General features: G+C 38.4%; 1 protein-coding gene across 7 annotated transcripts in view; it reads left to right on the plus strand.

Moving 5' to 3' along the window:
- The window catches only part of diaph2 (diaphanous-related formin 2), a 377371-nt gene that overhangs the window by 145277 nt on the left and 207278 nt on the right, over positions 1 to 24816 (plus strand). For all 7 annotated transcript variants that reach the window (XM_068325221.1, XM_068325222.1, XM_068325228.1 and 4 more), the window contains one exon: positions 5981 to 6095. In XM_068325221.1, the coding sequence (XP_068181322.1) occupies positions 5981 to 6095 (115 nt within the window). The remainder of the gene's footprint in view (positions 1 to 5980; positions 6096 to 24816) is intronic.

Raw genomic sequence — 24816 nt, forward strand, 5'->3', positions numbered from 1 at the left:
CAAAAGCTGTTTAAATCAATCCACTGGACGTTAAGAAAGTTTTTGAAGACGTTTCGTCTCTCATCCAATATATTTCTTCAGAAGTCTCTTGGATGACTTATTGTGCAAGCTTGGGACCGGCACAATAAGACGCTGGCTTGTGTCGTCTTGTGAATACATTTGCTTGACATAGTTAGTATGAATTAAAATATTAAGAAAGCAATCAGATGACGGACCATCATGACAGGCATAAATCCACTACTAAGTGCGCAAAATCCCATGTAGCACAGGTAGGCTAATTGATGTAGCGTGATCACCTGCAGCCAGTGATGACTAAGCGGGGCGGGTGTCACAAATTGACCCGATGTGTCAAACGTACACAGTGATTTGTGTATGTTCGGCAAAAACTGCCGAACCCCTGAGACCGACTCAACCAACCCCTGGGGTTCGATCGAACCCAGGATAAGAGCCACTGCTTTAACATTATGTCACAGGCATAGATGGCCAGAACAACTTTCACATTTATTGGAATTGATGACTAATCCCAATTGAACCTGTGGTGAACATAAAGCTTCAATGTCCTCACAATAGTACCTGAGATACAGCTTTGAAAACTCTGTCTCCTGTTGCCCCAGCTAGAATCCCTGTAGTCATTGTCAAGACATCCACTACCCTAGAATTTAAAACACCAATGACCAAACTAGGAAGGTAGCCTCCTCTGCGGGGAGACACTTTGGATGCAGGACTCAGGCCCAACTTCGGGGGAGGGGGATCAAACTGGAAGCTACACAAATCACAGTTCTGGCTTACCGTATTTTCCGCACTGCAAGGCGCACCTAAAAGCCTAAAATTTTCTCATAAACCCGTAGTGCGCCTTATAATCCGGTGCATTTTATATATGGATTAATATTCATATTAATATTGGTTAAAAAAATAATCGCTGAAAAAAAGCCGGCAGTCTGGCCGCCAGTCATGCCGCACTCCGCCACCAGAGGAGCACCCTCACAAGGCACTCGGGCCTACGCCCCCTAACAACGGTAGTCAAGGGGCGTCACCAGAGTCCCGGCTCTGACTGAGCTGCTCTTACACGGTAAAGCAGACTGTAGGAGACTGATTATGTAGCAAAACATTAGGAACTTTCAACAATTCTATTAATAAAGTTTGACTGACTGACTGATCTCAGTATCTCCTAACTATTTGGCATCGGAAGTAACCCACTTTAAACTTAATTGGTCTTAGAAATGCCATTGTGCTGTCATCTGGAATCACGGAGAAACTGGCATAAAGGTGAATGAAAGACCCTCAAAGCTGAACTTCCAGCCTTTTCTGAAATTTCAAGAGCAGAGTCACTGCTAGACAAAGGTGTGCTGCACTGATTTACAAATGTAGTTGATATCTCTGGGGGTCGTCGGAGGGGCACATTCAGGCTTGTGTATTCTGTCTGCAGCGACGTGCTGTGAGATTCACGGCGGTGAGACACCGACGTTAAAGTTAGTTCTAGGAGTAAAAAAGCGTCATATTTGCCAGTAAATTAGCAGCCTGACATTAAAAACTAGTTTAAAAATTGTTTAGGACACACAGCAGCAAATAGCTGCACCTCACCTCCGACTGGACTACCGATCAATCGAAACAATATTTAATTAATAAACGAAGACGGACGTTGGAGCTTAAATATCTGCTTCGAACTTCAGATCAGGAAATAATCCGCTCTGTTCGCACCGACTGCACTCGTAATGAATTTAACCAGTTTTTAATGTCAGTTTTTTTAATATGCGTGTTGACTTCTTTCTAAGATGGCAAAGTGATCAAATGATCAGGTTTCCTTGATGAGACTCAGAATGGCTTATTGACATAACAATAGGAGCCATTCAAAGGTAGTCAGGAAGTCATGAATGCAATCATGACTGCTTGAGCAGCGCGGCTCTATCTAGTGGACAGATTGCGCAACTACAGCTGCTGCAGTTTATCAAATACATTTTATTCATTTTTTATTGTGTGTGCCTTATAATCCGGTGCGCCTTATATATGAAATAAATTATAAAACAAACACATTATGGAGGGTGCGCCTTATAGTCCAGTGCGCCTTATAATCCAGTGTGCGTTATAGTGCGGAACATACTGTATATTGATGTGACTAGCGTTATCTCAGTACTGGTTGCATATTTTGTAAGTTGTTTTATTATATTTTATATTAATAAATCCTCGACATTTTAAGGAGCCGTGCAAAACACGCCCTTTTTTCACATTTTATGATCCACTGATCAGCTGTTAATAATTCCTCAATGTCACATGAATTAAATAAAAAGTATAACCACTAAATTTTAGCTTGGTTGTCGACTATGGCTTGACAGTGACTGGCATTTATTTGTACTGTGCAGGATACTCCATGCATGCTGGGCATCGACCAATCAGTAGTATGTTATGTTTTAGATGACCTTTTGGTACCTGCCAGCTCATTTGGAACTGGAACAGAGGTGCAACTAAAAATGGTAGTCGCAGATAGCAGGTGCAAGTTACTCCCTTAATTTCCTTAATGGAAAACCAAAAAAAGCCGGTAGAGTGGAGCCGGTACTGAGCAATAGCTTAATCCTTCTCTGGTCTCAGTGTTACAACAGTTTTACACACTAATGCACCTACAGCAGTTGTCAAAAGCAAATCAATTTGGTAATATCATTGCAACAGGATCAACAAGAACATTTTATTTCTTTTTTTTTTAAAACTTGAGTCTTGACAGACTTTGATTTATAATGTCAGTGGGATTTTGGTTTTATTTTAAGGACAGATAAACACATAGGGAATATTTTGGTTTCCACAATACATTATTTATCCATTCTTATTCATTATGACCACCCAACATGTCTGATAGTCAGTGACAATGCCACCCAACACATGAAAGGAATATGAAAATACAAGTCAGCATCAACAACTGAATTAGAAGCAGCACTTAACATATTTCATTTCTGTCACCTCTAAGGTTTTTCAAAAATATAATGTATTTAAATGCATTACGGAGCCCCTCAGGGGACATGGAAAGAAAAAAAAATAAAGGTCTATCTTTGCGAGATCTCACAATAACATTTTCGAGAGCTCGCAAAACTACAGGTATATACTGTATACTTCTGGGCCTTTTTGGCTTAATGGAGAAAATAATGGAGGACACCCATCCCCTTGCAGTGAGAATATTTTTCAAATGTCTCTGGCTTACGTGACAATTGTGCCGCCCACTAAGCACTACTTGAATGTCATTATATTTTCAAAATAAAACGCAATATACCACGCATATGGTTGGGTGATCCCGCAAAATTATTACGAGATCTCGCAAAGATGGACCTTTTTTTCCCCTCACCTATGGGGCTCTGTAATACATACTGTAGCTGTGTGCTTTAATGAAATTCTTTCATGCTTTTGTACAGAAAATTTTATGTGTATATTTAAGGTAATGAATATTTTAGCTAATTAAATGTTTTTCCTACATATAAAAAAGAGAATGGGACCACCACGGTATGATTTGGTTATGCAAAGTAGGAGCCATGTCATTTGATACACCGCAATCACATGATTTAGTGTTCTGGTTTTCAAAGGCAGTTAGATATTTTTTGTGCAATTTCAGATTTTAAAATATGTTGACATCTTTAAATTTCCTGGCTGTTTCTTATATTTAGTTGTATGACTAATGATAGCCTGTTTAGATATGAGGTGCTCATAAGAAATAGGGATAGACTGCTTTCAAGGACCGTAACAGAGCAAGTTAGAGGACAGAGACACTCAACCTCAACTCTAGTTTCACAAGCCTTGAAATGACATGAAATGAACATTGTAGTACTCTGAAACATGACTCTTCCACTATTTCTATATAGTCTTACAAATGGGTGCCCACATTAGGTGAAAATCTGACTTTTTTTTACCCTGAATTGCACCAGATTCTATGGGTTTGAGGAGATACATTTTTCCTGATCTAGGTCTCTGATTTCCAAACAAAAATTAATACACAAAGAAATTCTCACAATTGTTTCATTCTGAGCTTCCATCATATATCACTAATGTTCAGTGAACAGAGATTCACGTCAGACTTATTATTAGGTAAAAATATCAGTATTTCAGTTTGTTTTCCAAAGCAAGGAAAGCCAAGTTTATTTATCTAACACTATTCAGACACAAGACCATTCAAAGTGCTGCACATAGTCAGAGAATGAATTAAAAATAAGACATGAGTAACATTAAAAGTTCACAAAGATGTGTGAAAAAGAAGGACGAAATGCTGCAGATTACATGTCAACAATAAACCTAAAAGGCCACATGAAGTCCACGGCAAAGCAAACTGTTTACTTATATTTGTTGTTATTTTGACATGATGTGAATCTATGAGGTACTAATGTCATGTTGGAATGATCGGCCCTTATCCATGGTCCTGTGGCCTAATTAGGCCATCTTCCGCATCTTGATGGCACAAAAATTAAACGTTTCATGTCTTTTTAAGATTATTTTAAATTTCAATGTTTAGCTGTTCAGAATTTAGGCTCATAGGGCCTACAATTAACTTTAAAAGGAATTACAATTACATAAAGGAATGAACGTGTTGAGATAGAAATCAATCAATTCTATCTATATTTTGCACCTAGTACTTGTTGCTTGGTATCTGTAATACCTGTAATATTTGGGTTGCTTTGCATAGTAGATCAAGTCAAGTTTGCTTATATAGCACCATCCAGACACAAGGCAGTTCAAAGTCCTATACATAGGCAGACAATGAATAAAGATAAGACATAGGGAACATTAAAAAGAAATAATAGTTCTAGAGCATGAGTTCGCAATAAAATCAAAACATTTAAATGCAGTTGTTTTGCAAATAAAACTGGCTCATTATTGGTTCATCTCTGGCTATAGAAAATATGTGGCTATGGAGATTTCTGTGTAGTGGAGTTGACTTAAGCATTGCCTTTCAGCTCCAAGCCATTTTTTTCATTGTTCAATAGTAGGACATTCCAGCACATCAACACGTTGATTCTTTCAGTAAACATTTGGTGGATTTAAAGAACTGAAATTATTAAGTTGAACTGAGATTTATAGTTGTATGTCATCTGCATTTAAGAATATTGACTAGGAGTGACCCGAGGGTGGACCCTTAGGGAACATCACTTTTTGGTTTTCTGAGTTCCAATTCATAATATTATTTGACACAAGGTGCTCTCAGTTTTCCGAGGTGTGCTGGCGTCACGCCCTGAGTTTCCCCAGCCTCATGCCCTCGGTCAGCTGGGATAGACAGCTCTCCGCGACCCGTTACAGCAGACATAGCGGAAGAAGATGATTGCATGAATGAATGAATGAATGAATGAATGAATGAATGAATGAATGAATGAATGAATAGTCTGAGTCTTGTATAATTTGAACCAATAAAGCACAGTGCCAGAATGCCTCACCCACTCCTCCTGTTTGTTGAGCAATAGGCTATGGCCAACTGTGTGAAAATAAGCGCTTAGATCGAGTAGAACTAGCATTGTGATTTATGTCCGAATCTCTCTGTAATCTCTTACTTTGTTGTCTAGCGAGTGTTAGAGAGAGAATGAAAGAAAGGGAGAGGAAGAGTGAGAAAGCATCTCCATGGACTGCTGTCACTTCGGTGTGTGTACTGTAGATGTTTGGTTGCTTCTTCAAAGCTTTGCTGTTTTAGGCAAGTCTGGGTGGGAGCTGAGAGGAGGGTTACTGAATGCATTGAAATTCATATATTTTTTTCATCCTAGCAGTCAACAAGATATTTGGTGTGTGGTTTAGTCTTGGTCTACCGATACTTTGTGGTCATATTATTCATACAATTTATCATCACTATTTTTGGGTCCTTTTTTGCTCCTCAAATGTCAAAGATGCACACATGAATGCATTTGTGTGTTCGCACCCAGAAAAACACACACAACCAGCATAACTAGTGAGAATAACTTTTGAGTGGCAGGTTGGTGGAATGGCAGTCTCTGATTGTGGTGATAATGTGATCCTTGTGTCATTGCAGATAGTGCCTCAGGAAATGGCAGAGAATTGCTTCTGGATCAAAGTTAAAGAAGAGACATTTGAGAATCCTGACCTATTTGCTCAGCTCTCCCTCTACTTCTCCTCGAAGAGCAAAGGTAAGGAGGCGTCATCTCTCCTCACCCTTTCCTTAATTAATCTACAGACACGGTTCATTTAGCCTCTTGGGCAAGCGATGTTACACTTAAAGAAACCATTTTTTTCCTCACTTTAATGCTGATTATCTTTCAGCCAAGCCATTTTTTACACCACACTTGAACACCAGCTACATACTGTATGCTCTCAAGTCAAATATCTGTGCCAATTAAGGATACCAAGGCTTGCAGCAGTGTTTGTGTGTGTCTTCTTTGAGAAAACAAGACATTATATTTGCTCATTGAATATGTTGTTTCTACATTCACTACATTCCATGTGTGCAAAAAAAAAAAAAAGATTTGCACTTACATGTTTGAATCGACAGCGCTTAGATTTGGCTTACTTCTTGCTTGTGCCGGTTTCGTATGTTAGTCTAGCTAGAGGGAAGATGCAATATTTTAGTGGAGTCATTCAAGAGACATTCATTTTACTCAGGAAGGGACTGAGAGTCAAAGTCCTGTCAAGTTCAAAACAGTCAAACTGGATCTCTGTCAGGGTATTTGAAACTAAATATAGAGAGTCCTCAAACTTCTCCCATATACCTATCTTCTGTTTGGACAACAGTCAGCCTGCCTGCAGCTTCTTGCTACATCATTTTCACAGCCTCCAGATTGACAAACAAGTCTCCTTTTTTTTCTTTGTGAAATAAATAGCAATTTTGGCTCAGCTGCCGCAAGGTAAACTTGCAAGCATAATACAGATGGAGGGTGAATGTGGGTAGGAAAGAACCGTTGTTACAAGGATTACTGAAGTGACAGGGATAGGCCATTCATCTTTCACCATGGAGTATCTGCGAGATTTTTTTACACACTACTGTATTTTTAAGTTACCTGACCGTTTTTGACACATTTTCATTACCTTTTTAATTATTTTATTGTCCATTATGCTACCTTATTTGATTACTAAATTTATAAAGATGCAGTTAGCATTTCAGGCTTAGCAAATAAAGATAACTTCTCCTTTCGGCTGTTCCCTTCAGGAGTCGCCACGGCGATTAGTTTCCTCCATCTAACCCTGTCTTCTGCATCCTCTTCTCTCACACCAACTACCTTCATGTCCTCTTTCACTACATCCATAAACCTCCTCTTTGGTCTTCCTCTAGGCCTCCTGCCTGGCAGTTCAAAACTCAGGATCCGTCCACCAAAATATTCACTATCTCTCCTCTAGACATGTCCAAACCATCTCAGTCTGACTTTATCTCCAAAACCTCTAACATGTGCTGTCCCTCTGCTGTACTCATTCCTATCCATCCTGGTCACTTCCAAAGAGAACCTCAGCATCTTCATCTCTGCTCCCTCCAGCTTTGTCTCCTGTCTATATAAATAAACACACACAGACCCTCAATTTTCAACAGAATTTTTTTTGGACAGTAACTCCGCTCTCACTGGCCATCAGTGAAGTCAATGAGAAGGGCTTTGATATAGACTGCATTGCAAAATCGGTGTAAAATGATATCTACCTGTTTATTTGTTTTTTTCCCCCTCCATATTGTAATTCAGGCGCCATCCTATGACATATAAAAGCTCTTATAAATAAACCAATTTGCCAGAGAGATCATGACCTCATTTTTTCTTTCATTCTGACCTGTACAAGTTGATCATGAGTTTTTCTTTGTGATAAGTTCAAATAAATATTGCTTTTAAAGTTTAAAGGAGTGTTTTAGAGAGACAGGGGGTTGCAAGATTAATTCCTGAGGCCTTGTAAACTCTCCATGTAACCACTGGCCATAAATCCTTGTGCTGATTTGATAAAAAAGTCACTGTTGAAAACTGATTTCATTTGTCTGTGATATTGCCGTTGTTTTTTTGTTTTTGTAGTACTCACGAAGAGTCTCTCTCTCTGTCACACACACACACACACACACACACACACACACACACACACACACACACACACACACACACACACACACACACACACACACACACACACACACACACACACACACACACACACACACTCATATCCACACTTGTTGGTTTTTCCCTTGCTTTTTTGTGGTTTCCTCTGTCTTTGCCACTTCTTAGACATGGATATTTATAAGTGGAGCACACTTCGGGGGACTAGTGTTTCGTGAAAGATGAGGCAAGCAGGTGAAAATGCTCTCCCTGCAGAGTTGCCCTCAGAAAATGCTGCAAAAAGGCTCGTCTTAACTTCACATTCCTTGGGATTCTTGCTTGTTACTTGCATTTTTGAAGAACAACACTTAGGCAGTAAATGAAAAAAAAAAAAAAAGAATCACTTTAACAGCCCCCAATTTACAGATGCTTATTGCGCTCAGAGGCCTCTAAAACAACTGAGAATGCAGGACTGTCATCTCCCCTGCTGCTTTTATGAGTCTCACTGTTTAATGAGTTTCTCCAAGAAAAGAAAATGATAATCAAGAAGGATTTCAAACTTGCCTTCAATCTTCTAAAAGTGGCTTTTAAGTTTTATTATCATTTGGTATAAGAAAGCGATTTGGCCTGTATGTAAATTCAACTGTGTGTGTCCGACATGTCTTACTTTGTAACCAAAAGTGGACAGGTTGCAAATTGCTGCATTCTTGGTTTCTAAGTACAAAGGGGGTTCCACTTTTGTTTGAAGAGTATATAGTCAGAAGTAACCCAAATGATGAAAATTCAGCTTGACAATGTTTTTGTACATGAATGACACTTTTTCCATCTTAAATTTGGTTCACAAATCAGAATCAAAATCTGATCCATAATTATTTTACACCTAATTTTTTCTAGCATCTTGCTTAAAAAAATTGGTGATGAAGATTGCCTTTTAAATGTTTTCTTCCAATGGTAATATTTTGCTTTAAAGCCATAAAAACACCGTTATCCATCCTTTCAGTTGACGTTTAAAATTGCAGTTATTTAAAGATATATTACTGCAGTTAAAATAACAATTGCACAATGGCTCAAATTTATAAAGTGTGCTTTCATTCGTACATCCTTTGTTCCAGACTTTCAGGGGTGAGATTTACCCCGGACCATGGTTTAGATCAAATAGTGAGACTTTTGGTCCACCAAACAGTGATCGTGGTCATTGTCTCAGTTCAAACTGAATCACAGTATGGTCCATTTACAGTGTGAAAACACTTTTGTTGAATGTTGTGGTCTTTTGGATGAGTTAGGGGAAGCTAAGGCAGGCTACCATCCCTGATAACAGAAGAAAACAAAGAAGAAAGAAATCAAAAGTTAACCATGGTACTATGTGGGGTACTAAACAGATGGGGTACCCGGTTGTGCAATGGTCCAATGAAGAAGTCCAAAAATCAGCTGGATGAAATCAAAATGTGATGCAGAAACCTAATCTTGTCTCTCAGAGAATGAGAATGGATAAAAGTAAAAGATGAAGTATGACCACCTGAAGGTAAATAAACTGTGGTATTAGTGTTTAAAGTGTTAAGATGCAATCAGACAAAAACAGAAATGGTAACATCATGATGTTCTGCAGCTTTCATTGCAAAACAGGGATACAGGGAGACACAACCCATATAAATGATGACAAGATGTACCCATGAGACATTTGTAAGTGCACATCAGATTGACAACTAACCTGATCAGATGTACACAGTAAAAAATGAAAAGATAAAACATGAATTAAAAAAAAAAATCTTGTTTCTGGCTTTCAGGTTTGAAAGCCTCCTTAAATAGCAGTTCTGCAATAAATTCTGCTATAGCATCTTTGGACTAAGCTTTTTTCCGTCTTGTGACGTTTACATATTTTACATTACCTGCTGCATCTTTTATTGTGGGAAAATACAGCACTTCCCTGGCGAGTTGAAATGCATGGCCTTGAAGGTACACCTCAGTCGTTCATGCCAGGGTATGTATTTCACCTTTGGTATAAGTAAGTTATTTGTGATTGAAAATGGTTACCTCTCATGCATAAAGCTCAGATCAGTGATACACACCTTTATTTTGCTTTCACCACCTCAATTTTTCGTATTTCTTAACCTTGTGTACATCACTTTAAATGGGCCATATAGAACAACCCACACACTAGCGTTATTATATTTCCTATTTCACTTTTGTTTTTTCTTTCTTATTCTTTCATCTTTTTTTCTGTATCTTCTCGACTATGTCTGCTTTTCTTGCTTTCCTTTAGCCTGTTGTCCATTGACTTAACTCAATTCTTTGTTCTTTTACCTTCATTTTCACCCTGTTCACTTTATCAATCAGTGGGTTGTGCCTTTGTGCTAGTCTTTGGGATCACATCACATTCACATCAGGATTGAATGTGTGTAGCCATGTGCCTGCTGCATTTGAAAGGCAATTCAGCCAGCTGGAACTTTGGAGTTTAATTTGAAACAAGATTGATGTTGGCAAACTTCACACCTCTTTCCTAGCAAAATGCTTCCTCCATTGCACAGATCAATTGCTGACGGACAAAGGGCACATGCTACATTGTAATAGTGATATCTTGGTTCCTCACCACAAACAGCACAACAAAAGAGTAGTGGTTACTCCATAACAACTAAATTATGTTTCAATATACACAGATTTAAGATTATTCTGCAAATAACAAACCGCTACTTTATGTAGTCTCTTTGACTTTATTTTATTGCCATGGCATCAGTTAAAGGGGATACTATTTTTTAGTTACAGTCACAATTAAACAATTTTAATTCACAATTCAAACATTACAATTTTGTTGATTACATGGATTGTTGATATTAAGTAGCCCAGCAATCTAATGCATTTTATGGTTTGAAACTCAATGACACTCATGCTTCCGCGGCACCTAATGAAGATGTATGTCTATCCTGAAGGAGAAATCGGAGGCTATTGTCCATCCCTTTGAGCAGGGTCATTGAGACTTTCTTTTCCAACAATGTGCCAGTGTTAATGATGCCGAGGCAGCTGATGAATATGGTTAAGTGCTTCTGATGATTAACGCTAATGGGGACAGGGAGAACTCTTACCAACCCAAAAAAGCACCTTTTAAATAATCCAAATATTGGTTGGGATAAAGAGACTGATAGACATAAAGATATATAGTAAGGCTGAAATTAGAGAGATCATTTAAATCAGATATTTTATATGTTATTTGTCATGTTTTCATTTATTTAATAAATATATCATTCATAAAACCAGTATTTGAATATATGATGATGATGATGATGATGATGATGATGATGATGATGATGATGATGATGATGATGATGATGATGATGATGATGATGATTATTATTATAAAGCTGACGTCTGTTTTGCCATGCCTCTGTAATAAAACTCCATACTACATAAAGACTATTCTCACTGATCAAATGCGGTGTGCACCCAAGCAAATTCTCAATCCGTGCCACACAGACACAGAGCAGCAGGGTGCAAATGACCCTGCCACAATAGCAGTAATGATGCTATCAGTGGGAGGGTTTTTCTGTCCCTCTGACTCTCACTAATAAGTCCCTTAATAACTCTGTTAACATCAGCGTTGACCTGGCTACCAGATCAAACACTCTCACGCATGGTCAACCCCCTCACATGACACTCTGCAACCTCTCAGTCAAACAAGAAAAACTGTTACTGACTGGCACACTGTGAGTTTGGAATCCTACAGTGCCTGTTCGAAAGAAATCCATGGACTCACGTCTTGGCCACTCAGTATATTTGAATCCGCTTAAGGCATATTGATTTACTAACTATTTGTCTTCTTTTAGAAAGCTTTGAAAGCTTGTTGTTCTTCAAAAAGAAAAAAAAAAGTCCTAAGACTAGTCCTGGAGCTCTTCCCTCTCGGATAGCTACAGTGCAACAAAGGTTTTTGTTTAACTAGTATAATCCTAACTCAAGACAATGTTGCCCACTGTGGAATAGCTTGCCTTTTATTCGTAGCATGTGTACAGTGATAACTTTTGATATGTTCGGTGTCAGAGTGTTGGGGTGTTAGGCTTTATCGTTTGCTCTTTCTCCCTGGAGAACATGACTCTTTATTGCTGATTCCATTAATTGAGGCAAGGGAATATCTGCCAAAGAAGCTTCCTCTGCATCTCTATTGTGTACATTTTTATCTCCCTTACTCCCCTATCTCTTCTCTCCTCTTGTCTTTTCTACACCACATTTCTTTAGACATGTACATACTATGTTGGGGCTGGCCTCATAAAGAATAGTCTCCCACAAACAAGATCAAAATTTGAATTTCACCACATACTCCTTTTGCAAGCTGTCACCAGTGCTTGTCTGTGGCGAGCCCTCACACCAATAAATCATACATTTCAGATTTATAGTAATCCATTATCCTTCAGAACTTGAAGCTGACCAACAGATAATATCCAAAATGATAATATCCAATTTTGGAACAGAAAGGCTTCAAATGGTACAATTTTCCTGTTTTTAGATGGAAGGCCATTAATTGCTGGCACAGGCAGGAGATATTTGTCTTAATAAAACACAAAATACCCTGATGTTCGTTTTTCTCTGTTTTGGGCAGCCAGCCCACTGTGAATATCTCAGGGTCAGCCCTTTTCTTTCCCTTCCCTGCACATTTTTAATATATCACATACGAATGGAAATTAGGCCCTTAGATATTTATGACAAGTAATTGGTTTATTGTAGGAGACTATATTATGTGTGTGCATCTGCGTCTGTGAGAGGGGAAACGAGCGAGCAAGGGATATTTTCTCTCATTGCTACTCTGTATTGCCTCGCTGTGATGTCCCACTGATTTTAATCTTCTCTTCTCAGATGAGAGCCATCCTGAGTATCACGGTGCACTTTAACTTTAGCCCTGTGAATATTATCTTCCTTTGATACCTGCCGCTGACAGCATCCCAAATCTACAACCTGCTAACATTTATGTGCCTTCAGGTACATTTCAATATACCTAAAAATCTGTCTCTTTAAAAAATAAATATCCCCCAATCCTATTCTATATATTTTAAGTCTTGTTCCTCACTAGAATAATATTAACTTACTTACATACTTTGATGGTGTTTCCCTACTGGCAACTTAACATATCTTTTGTTTTGTTCTTTCGTCTCGTAATTGAACAACAAATGCAAGTAATTCTAGATTTGTTTTTGTTTTTTGTTTTTTTATTTTGCTTTTATTACACAGGCATTATTTGCATTTTCATAGCAAACTAGGTTTGTTGATTATGTCAAGAATGTCTTATGAACCCTAACAGGTTCCAGTGTGCCTACAGTGAACCCACAAATCTGGAACCTCTGAAGCAACAACACTCAAACAAAAGCAAACTCACCACATAAACATTTCTGACCTTCACCTTTATTAATATATTAGTTCAAACATAATTGTTTTGATGTTTTTAATGTATTGCATGTTGTATTCATGCTGTCATGTCATGACCTTTAAATATCTTGAACAGTTTCCCTTCTACATTTTCATTGCGTGGTCTTACCAATTTGACTGTATTTTTTATACTGTAATAAATAATTAAACACTCCTGCCCCACCATTCAGGCAATGTCCTGTAACAGCATGGCTACCGATTAATATTTTCAAATGTGAATGTAAAGCAAGGCACATTACATTTTTGCAAATTTTATAACAATTCAGTTTCTTACGGCCTTTTAAATTAGGACAATTCCAGCACTGTCATAGGATATTTAAAGATGGAAAAAGACTTAGTGGAGCTTCATTAAGTCACCACCATGATCTCAGGCAGCATTATATGACCTTCATATCCCATCCGGCTCAGGAGTATGAAAACAAGAGTTGTGTGTATTTGGAAAATTTGACACGGTATGGCTCATTGGTTCCTGGATTGATGTACTAATGCACTGCATTTGGCCACTTTTTGAGTGATGCTTGGACTGTATTTGTAAAGATTAATGCTTTGTATTTGTTTAAAAAAAAATCTGAATTTCACACAACACAGTGCCTCCCTATAGAGCATACCAAAATATACAGTCTTCACTAAACAGAGTGTTGATATCACTTTATGCAGCTTTATGGGTTGTTTCATTCATTTCTTGCCAGATATTAAAATCAGGGCAGCTAGATTTTTTTCCCTGCTCAAGCAATGTTTGGTATTTTATTTTGTCTGATAGGCCTTTAGACACAGTTTGCTTTCCAAGCTGTTACAATTTAACCACCTGCTGTATTTCATAATCCTCTCTTAAATGAGGCCACACAGTTAACTGAATTCATCTGTTGTAATTGTGAATGTTTCGCTTGTATCTCAATTTTGTACTCATTGTCTCCAACCTCTTGTAAATGTGCTTTTGATCCAGCTCCATGTTGACTTTTGATTTCCATACAGATAAAAAAAAAAAAAAGCACACTGATCCCTTCCCTCCACCAGCTAACAAAATGCCAGCGTGTACAAAGCAGCACGCTGAGTTTGTTCCATGGCATAAAGTTTAATTTGTCTTTGAGCTTCTTTGGTTGAATTGGTTTGTGGCTGCTGGAGGTGACACTCTACGGCCAATCTCGCTGAAAAGGGACAGAGAGGAGACAGAGGAGCATTGGGGAGAAGAGAGCAACCGTAATGTCACATGCAGGATAGGTAAACAATCAAAGTACTGCGTGTTCAAGATGGGGCCTCCTGCAATATAAACAATCCTGGCTTCTAACGCCACAGCAAGGTAAATTACTGCACAGGCAGAAAAGGTTGAGATGGGGGAAAGGGAGAGTAAGGTAGACAGACCAGCTTGATCACATACTGTATTATGACGCATAGTCAACCCACGGAAGATTAAACAGGCAAAGAAAACCACAAAAAAATGGAACCTTAGGGGAGGCTTCTCAAGCTGGTTTAGCAAGAATCTAAAATAAAATGTCTTTGCAACTGATTCCTGCCATTTTTATGCATTTAGTTTTTATCCAGCTCTGCATTTCATTTGATTGCCCTGTGTTGTATGTTTAAGTATTTGAATAACACATTTATATCTGAAACAAACATAATGAGGTCATCCTTTTTTCTGATATTGCACAGGACCCACATCTTTATCAAGCTCATTTCACATTTATTATGTTACATATTATTTGTAAGTTGTTACGTTACAACAGTAATGAGTGTATATGTAAAGAAAACCATAGTTATATTAGAGGGAAAATACAATGAGTAATAAAGCATGCTGTCAGTGAATGCATGCAAACATTACTCATGACTTTCAGTGTCTCACACAGAAGTCCTTTCAACATTCTCTGTCATATTGAGAAAACTGAGCACCACCCTTCCACAGCTGGAATGTAATCTTGTCTGTGGCCCTTCTTACTTTCCCAGTAACATGGATTATTACAATGTTGGTTCAGTTATTATTATTATTTTAGCTCTGTATATATCTTATCCGTTATGGTTCTTGCTTCTCTTCCTCCCACCCTATCTTTTCTTATATTCCTCACCACCTTTACCCCCTTTCATATCAACCTTAAGTTTAAAGTCAGCCCTTCTTCCCTTGTTGCTGTCATCATTATCTTACAATATATACAGTATTAAAAATCTGTATGCAAGTCTGTAGTCAGTATATGCATGACATAACGCAAATTAACCTTCATTTTTAGGATTTATGTCTATTGAAAGTGAGGGAGAACTTCAATCATGTTTGTTAAGGTTCTGATAATGTACCCATTAATGACAGGTATGAAAATTCATTGAAAAATTGAGGGGTTAAATTTATAAAATAAATTAGACAGCAGCTGAAATTATAGATAAATCAAATGGATGCATGTATTTGATTATTGCAGTTTACAAGCCTTGAAGGGAAAGACTTTCTCTCAGTTGAAACCTTTGTAGATTGTTTCTTTCTTTTCCTGCTCCCTTCCACCATGTTTTATTAAACAGACGGTATACTGTTGAAACAACACATGGGAAGAAAAAAAAAAAGAAATCTAAAGCTGCACTGTGATAAATGGGTACAGGACTGAACAATTTCCTGTAATTGTGAGCCATTATTTTAATGCTGCTTTTGACGTGTTGTTTTTGGTCCAATCTTTTCTTCTGTATAAGCAGAAAATTCACCTACTCTAGGCTCTGATGAAAAGCTTTGTTCAGACATGTTAAGCTTTAGGTCTTTGTTGCACTGGTATTGCACTTTTTCTCCACCCACGCAAGCAAGTAAATGGAAACTACATCAGTAACATCGCATGATGGAGTCAGGATTGGAGCAATTTTGCATTTGCTTTTATTGGCACCTTTCTCTGAAAAATCATTGACTAAGGTGACAGCAAAATTTGTTCTGTGATTTGAGAAAACTAAATAATGTTTGCCATTTGTAGCAGGTAGCCCCTACACCCAGACCTTCAACCCCAGTTCCTCTTCACCAGATGAGGGCAGATTGATGTCAAGCCCATGTATAAATGTTTCCATGCATGGAGAGTAGAGGTCTGGTTGTTGTCAGGGACTGTTAAATACTCATTGAAGTGATCGTTTTTAAGAAGAGACAGATTACGTCTGGCTGTGTGGCTTGTATTAAGGTGTTTCTACTCCCCTTGCCTTTCTTTACACCTTTTCAACCCTCTTCCAATTGCTTTCTGAGGGAGGTAGAGCAGCTTATTAACCTTTCAGAGGCCACAGGTATCCCCAGGATGGAGACACACCACAGGCATACTGTGTAAGACAAATTAACCTAGAGGATTGATACATCTTAATTTTAATTTTAATCTCAAAAGGTGGTGGAATGCATTGGAATGCATTACATCTGATGTAAATGTCCAGCGCATTCCACTGTTTTCAGCTTTACAGACTTGTGTTTAGCTACAATCACAGCATCAGTGATTTTTTATTTACTATTTTGATATCTCTATTACCATTACATATTGTTACTAAGATTTACGGTCTTTAATTATCGATAATGATTTATGTTTAAGAAACAAAATTAAACAAGTACAATCAGGTATTTCATTTTTGGAGGCACTTGTGAGATTTCTCTCTCCAGTTACATATCCCTGTTGATCTCAGGCAATTCACAAGAACATATAAATCTTTCACAAATTTCCTACAGCTGTATCTATAATTGACTACCTGTAATGGGTTGTACATAACCCCCCTGTGATGCAATTAGTGGTCCTGCAAAGAGGTGAAAGACGGTTGCATTGGGGCAACATTAAAGACCATTATTTTTGCCGCTGACATTTGCAGTCCAGTCACCAGGAGGGTCCTTTCAGGGTAAATAGCCAGCAGAATCACGGTTCTCTCCACTGGTATCCCTGAGATTGGTTCAACATGAATGTGAAAACATTTCCAACATTAGTTGTTTAGTTGTTGTTAATGTGTCTTTTAGTTTCCCAAGTTTTAATGGGTGCAGTAAGCAGCAGAATGTAATGAACACTGATAATAAGCAGACAAGAGGGCCAATAAAAATTCTCTGGGGTTAATTGCTTATGTTGTCATGGTTGCATTTTGCCCGACTCTTCTGGCACTAGTCAAAGCCAGTACAGTGGTTGCACAGACTTGTGCCAGGATGTGATGCCCTGTGTAGTGGTTAACTAAGCGGGGTATACTGGCCACTCATGCCCATGAATCCCACTGTGCATCTGAGACTAGGTTTGTTCATTAAAGGTGTGGGAGGTGGTCTGACTTTAGGTTAGTCTCAAATGACTCCTCCCTCTGTAAATGCTTCATTAGCTTTACTTTTCCCATACTTGACTGTCTTACTTAAGCCATGCTTCTTGCTCCACCTAAGTTGTACAGTTTGTTTGTGTGAGTGCTGGTGTGTGCATGTAGTTGCATGTGTGTTAATGAGGGCTCCTGGTGCTGTGTAATTAACACAAAAGCAAATGTCCCCAAAGGGTAAGATTACCGTTGAACACATTAGACACAATGGAGCCCGAGAGAGATTTTTTTTTTTGGCAATTAAATGTTTTGTGCGTGTGTGTGTGTGTGTGTGTGTGTGTGTGTGTGTGTGTGTGTGTGTGTGTGTGTGTGTGTGTGTGTGTGTGTGTGTGTGTGTGTGTGTGTGTGTGTGTGTGTGTGTGTGTGTGTGTGTGTGTGTGTGTGACAGACCATAAGTCATGTTGGCATAACTGTATTGCTGCCATGTCTGTCTCTCAGAAACAAACACACACATGTACACAAGCAAACGAACACACACTCACAAAGACAAAAGTCCCTCTGGACTCATGGGCTCCACACATGAAGGCTGGCAGGGTTCTGTTTGCCTTCCTTTCCTGACCGCCTCCTCCCTACAACCTGGTCCAACAAAGATAAACACATGCTGAGTAGAATATTAGAGGAGTATCAAGAGCCCTACAGCAGAGCAGCCAGTGTGGCATTGTGCTCCAAATGTAGCGGTACATGGAATCCGATGCAGTCGTCTCCAAGGTGTTCTGATACATACTTAAACACAGGTGGGCGCTGGGACCCGTATGAGATGTACACCAGTCTAATGATAATTCATTTTTAGACGTCTAGGCACAGTGTTTGCACTAATGATATTGTTTTTTTAAATTGTGTTCATCTTGAAAGGTTGATCAAATGTGTATGTGCAGAAACTAGAAACACTTTCAACTTCTTAGGTATTGGTGTTATTAACTAAATTGTTTATAATTTGATATTTTTTGACATCAACTTCACGGTGTGTCAAGTGACAGAGAGAATTATATGTGAATGGTGTTGACAGAGCATCTACCTATTGACAAATTATATCTGTCATTTGAATCAAAGAGCCAAAAAATAAAGATTAATGCCCCTGCCAAAAGGAATGTCTCGTTTTTCCCTTGCTTGCCCATTGCTATATCTGCAGGAAACCCAATATGGTCTATCCTCATGTCCTTAAAAACCGGGAAAAGTTCAGTGAAATGTCACGTGTACTTTGTAAAATCAGTAAAGCTGCATTTCTCATAATTGGTTTCTTCACTTAGCTTATTTTCTCAATTTTAGACACATTTGAACTTTGACAATTTCCTAACATTCTCCTAACATTCAGAGAGTACCGTCCATCCACATCTCCTTCAGATCAGTGGACAGATTTCATTGAAATGTCAGAGACTTTCAAAGGGTCAGAAAAGTGTGCATCACTTAAATTATTTCTATAGTTTTCTTGTTTATTTTACTTTATTGTATCTTATTCTTTTACATTTGGAGGCATATTTGGATTTTTTCCCCTGTCACTATCACCTATGATAGAGGTTATGGATTATCCTCTTCAACACAAATTGAGTTTTTCCCAGCAGTGGGGACATCTGTGTCCTTGGGCACAAATTTGCCAGTCTTTTATGCATATAACTTTGTCTCTTGCCAAAGATAACCTTGCAGAATTTACACTGTGCTGTGTGAAACTGACACCGTATCTTATTGATAATGTCTCCTGAGTGACACATTAATTATGATAGAGGGGGTCGACATACGTCAAAGGCTACATAGTTTCTTGACAAGAAGTCTTTTTTTTATTATTTTGGTAGATCAGAGATATCTTACGCAATACATTTAAATTCATAAAATTGCTGCTATTATTAGTTGCTATTTGTCATATATTGTATTGATGTGCATTAAATGGACCTGTTTGACATAATTATATATGCACTTTCTGCTGAGCTTTTATATGGTACTGCTGTAATACAGGAGCCTGATTGAATAGCGTTGAGAGAGTAAGTGAGGGGTTGTATAACTAATGAGAGCAAGCAAAGAAAAAAGTAAAGGCTGTGAGAAAACAGACAAAAGACATGTTTCAAGAAGTAGTAGTTCTTATTGACATGAAGGGAGTGATCGAGAATGAAGTGCTGTTGCATGGGTGCTGTTACTGCTGCTATGGAAAATATCATGTCCCTGTAGAGGATTCAGATGCAACACCACAATCCCAATTTATTGGATGAGGACCAAGCCATGAGATTTCTCAATTATCTCGTATCACTGCCGCCAAGACATTACTGTCTTATTACATTTTTATTTTGTTGCTTTCATTTTATGTCTGGGGACAGATTCAGATGTGACAATTTTCCAATGTGTAATTGACTTTTGTGACATGTATGGTTTTAGAAGTAATAGTTTTAGCACATGTGCCCACTACTTTCTTTCACCCATCGGGCCAGAAATGCACACTAAGAGATACACACATTGGCCTTGACAGGCTGCATGCACCGGAATTATTGTTCTGTCTGTTGCAATTAAGAAAAACATGATGCTGAACTAACCATTGACATTGTATCCATATTGTCTGGATTATTCTGGAGTGCATGTGTCACAATCCTTCAGCATAGAAAAAGAATCCCGCCCTCCAAAAAAGTATAGCCCAATTAATATGGTGCATACTCACCAGAAAATATATATAGCACTTTGCTGGCAGTCTCATTGTTCAAAGTCTCTTAATCAGTTAATCACTGAACAAAGATGGGAACTCAAGGGTATAAAGCTTGCCTTCCAAAAAATGTCACTGAATAAACTGCTAAACCTTGAGGAAAGATATTCTTGCTCTTAAATGTAAGACAAAATCAGCACAAACAGCCTGCCACCTGCAACATGTGAGAATTGCTGTTCTCACTGGGAAAGATAAACTATGAACCAGCATTGTCTTCTCTTTTTTTCTGCTTTAGTCTGAATTGTTACCGACTGGTGCTAATAAACAGCAATTTCCCTTTTTTCTTGTTCACTTTAACTTTGTTTTCCTTGTAAGAATAATGTATTCACATTTTACCTGTCATCTGCTCGCGAGGCACTGCTATAAGATATTTTTCTTGCCATTAGGGGGCACTGTGATACAAGCAAATACTTGAGGCTTGTCTGAGGGTTGCGAGCCCGGGGAGTAAAGGAAGTTACAGGGTTTTGGAAGTCATAGAAATACCTAATTCAAGCAAGCACAACATTTCCACCATCAGAATTTCATCAGATCACACAGTGAGAGGTTTCTGCAATGACATGGACTGATCTGGATGTTTGGACTGCGCCTATCCACTCGATGTGAATTGATGTTCTGAACAAATGGATGTGAAGTCTTTACTTTCACATGTTTCATATCACAGTGCAGTAAGTTTATTTAAATGCCACGGTCAGCCTGTTTTTTCAATCCAGGAATATGTGGTCTCAAAACCAGTTGAACCCTTTCTCTCAGGAGCTCATATCTGAGATAATTTTAATGTCAGATGTTACTGACAAGATTTAATGTGTGAAATTATGTTCACTGCTGTGGTTTAGATGTAGAGACAACTCCCAAAAACTGCCGAAGGACACCTGAATAATATAGATTGTGTCCAAAATGTTTGAATTTAATACATTGAGGTAAGATAATAATATAAAAACAAATAAAATTATTTTGTCAGGAACATCTAATGTTCAACAATTTTTGCTCTACAATGTTTTGGACATACATGGTTGTTTCTGATATGTATGTTTCACTCATGATTAAGACAGGCATCTGTGAGGCATAATACAGACTTGAGTATTTTTAAGACTTTATTGAGCATTAGGTCTACATATTGTGTAAGAATGCCTGCATGTTGACACTGATTATTATTTTATTCATAACATTAATCATATATGCTTTCTATTTTCATTGCTTTGCTCTTACACACTCCATAGCTGCTTGCTGCTACTCAGTCATTATCTGCAGCTGTTTATCCTGTCTAGGATTGCAGGCGGGAGAATGGGGCCTAACCCAGTTGACTCTGGGTGGGTGGGATGATGCACCCTGGATAAGTCCCCAGTTCATCACAGGGCCACACATTGAAACCAAACTCACTTTCATATTTACGCCTACAGTCATTTAGAGTCAGGAGTTCACTTCCACTGCGTGTTTTTGGTGGTGGGAGGAAGCAGGAGAACCCAGAGGGACTCCACAATGAACATGGAGAACATACAAACTCTATATAGAGAAGACTCAGGTCCTCAGATGATTTCAACTCAGGATTTTCTTGCTGTGAGACAAGGGTTTTACCTTGCTATTTGTATTACTCATCTCATGCTACTTTCAAGCAGAAATATTCAATTAAACGTACATGTGCTCATATACTGTAATTGAAGTCATATATTAAAAAAAATATTTTTTAATAGTCACATAATCACCTAAAATTACAATGATGATTTTGCCAGATATAGAATAGCCTTCAGATAGACAAATCTTTTGTCTTGATCAATGGTCAGTTAGTTGTCCCTGCCTCTTGCAGAGCAGGATACTTTTATATTTGTCTACTATGATATACTCAAGTTTTTGTACCATCACAAAAATACCTTAGTCTTACAATTTTTAATACACAGTGCTAAATGTGTTTTGTTCTAAGAACATATGGATTTGATACATACTCCAAACTGACAAAATTACCCTGAACATAACATTTTAAATGAATGCATGCATTCGCCAGTGCATGTGCTGTGTAAAAAAATTAAATGTTTATAGATGTGAATGTAATCGGAAGAGGATTTATGAGAATAAAATAGATAATTTATCGTGTAAAATTAAGAAACTATTCCCAATTTGATGTCATCCTTAAACTTCATCTATCCTAACCTATTACCTACACTGTACCTGGAGAAAGACAAACGCCAAAGGTGTGGACCATTTTGTAATGGTGGGATTTCCAATTAAGATGCAATCTGTTTTCTGTTCAGATGACTAATAAATACATCAGAGCCATGGAACCCCCCGGAATTCATATCAGAACACTTGAAATAACCACCAAGCCCTCCTATCTGATGCACTGCCAATACCTGCTCTCTTTCCCAATTAAAACCTCAGGCAGGTTGTTTTCCTGTTAATAAGGAATGTATTAAGGTTACTGTCACAATGACATATAATGGGTGGATGCCAGCACACTGTGGGGTGAGATCATTTTCATGTTGTTTGTCTTATTCTTTTTATGTGAAATAAATGCCAGGGAGCATTCAAATATATGAAAACACCAACTCAACTACGTACCACAAGAGGGGATTGTGAGTCAAAAATGAAGTGTTCCTGTTTGATAATTAGGACTCTGCTGTGCCAAATGACACGTAGGGGCAACCAGTGGAAGCACTGCATTGATCACCTTCATTTCATTAAATGGCCAATTGTAACATAAAAAAAAATAGAGAAAATAATCTAATAAATAGGGGGCGGCAGTGGCTCAGTGGTAGAGTGGGCTGTAGAGCAGGTCATCCAGTGTTCCTAAGATCGAAGGTACGATCACCTTTACAAGTTGCTCATTTGGGGTGCTCCACAAAGGGGCTGCCCGCCACTCTACCTCCCTCTGCATGCCTACAGGCCCCCTTGTTTGTGTGTGTGTGTGTGTGCGTGGGGGGGGGGGTACAGGGGCATGTACAAACTAACTTGTATGCATGCTAACACTGTAGATAGTATTTACTAACTGTAGTTAGTATTTACTAACTATAGATTGCTCTTTATTTCTTTCAGAGATCATATCAGTCTGGCTGCCGAGCAGAATATATGATCTTTTCCAAAATTTATGTTTACATTTTTGTGGGAGCACTAGCACCCAGCTGCTGATCAACCTCATTACGGCTGTGCAGGCTGAAAATTGGTGTTTTTATAGTTGTTAGAATTACAATTGTTGTCCAAGCAACACTATCTGATACAACTACAGCCTCAAAGTGAACACAGCCTACAGGTGTTCTTCCTTGATTTGGTCCGATCTTCTTTCAGTTGTGCTTGCCTGTGTGTGTTCTCGCACACATCAATTTCTCCTCCACCAGGGAACTTACTAGCTCGGCAGGGGAAGATAGGAGAATTTTTGGCTCCATTGGAGGTTGATAGGCCCAACCGCATGTCTCCACAGACATTAAATCCAGGGGCGAGCCATTTATTTGGGCAAATAGCATTGAATAGAAAATACAGATTTACCATAATATTATTCTACTGTTGTTCAACAACTTTAATTTGGGTCCATGCACATGTAATTGTGTACTTCATGCACACATAAACACACATACAATAGCAGACATGCACAAAAGAAGATGGGAGTCGACTGCACATTTATTTGTTTCAAGGCAGATTGAAAGGAGCTAAGGTGGATGCTGTAGTTTTAATTAGGATCTGCCAGCACCCACTGAGAAATGCTCCTGATTTTGACACTTTCTTCAAATGCCACACCAGCAAGCGCTTTACTTCATTTAATTTTTTTTATATACACTTACTATGATCCCCGAAGGGAAATTAAGACAGCACACTCTAGTATGTTTGTTAATCAAACACATGCATATATATAAGTGTATATACAGTGTATATACAGTATATATATATATAAGCGTGTGCAGGGGTGGTAGAGTGGCGGGCAGCACCTTTGTGGAGCGCTCAAAATGAGCAACTTGTGACGGGCCGGCGCCTTGCTCAAGGGCGCCTTGGCAGTGCTCCAGAGTTGAGGTGACACCACTGTCAGCTGACACTCCTGCTCCGAGTAGGCAGGAGCAGGAATCGAACCATCGATTTTGGAACATTGGACGACCCACTCTACCGCCCGCTCTACCACTGAGCCATCTGCTACCTTCATATGAAATAAAGGCCTTATTCAGATTGTCTTATGTCCTTCCTATTTTATTTTTTTTGTAAAGGCTTGAGAATGATTGGTAATTCAATAAATACATGCAACATAATTAGTATGATGCAATGCTATTTTAGAAACTCTTCAGAATGACCTGTCAGCTAAGCAATTTCCAGATACAAAGATGGTAGTTGTTATAAAATGTATCCAATATAACAACTGATGGAAAATCATATCCCAATCCATTTTTCATTTTGTTATTGATTCATACAGCTGTCATCAAAGGCATTTTGCATATCAGCTGTGTACTCTTACCTGGCCTGCAGTCAGTCTTACATTCCTTTCATCCTCCTCAAAGGGGGTGAATGAAGGGACCTTTGTTAGCAATA

The sequence above is a fragment of the Antennarius striatus genome, chromosome 10 (genome assembly GCF_040054535.1).
Source record: "Antennarius striatus isolate MH-2024 chromosome 10, ASM4005453v1, whole genome shotgun sequence".
NCBI classification, from domain to species: domain Eukaryota; kingdom Metazoa; phylum Chordata; class Actinopteri; order Lophiiformes; family Antennariidae; genus Antennarius; species Antennarius striatus.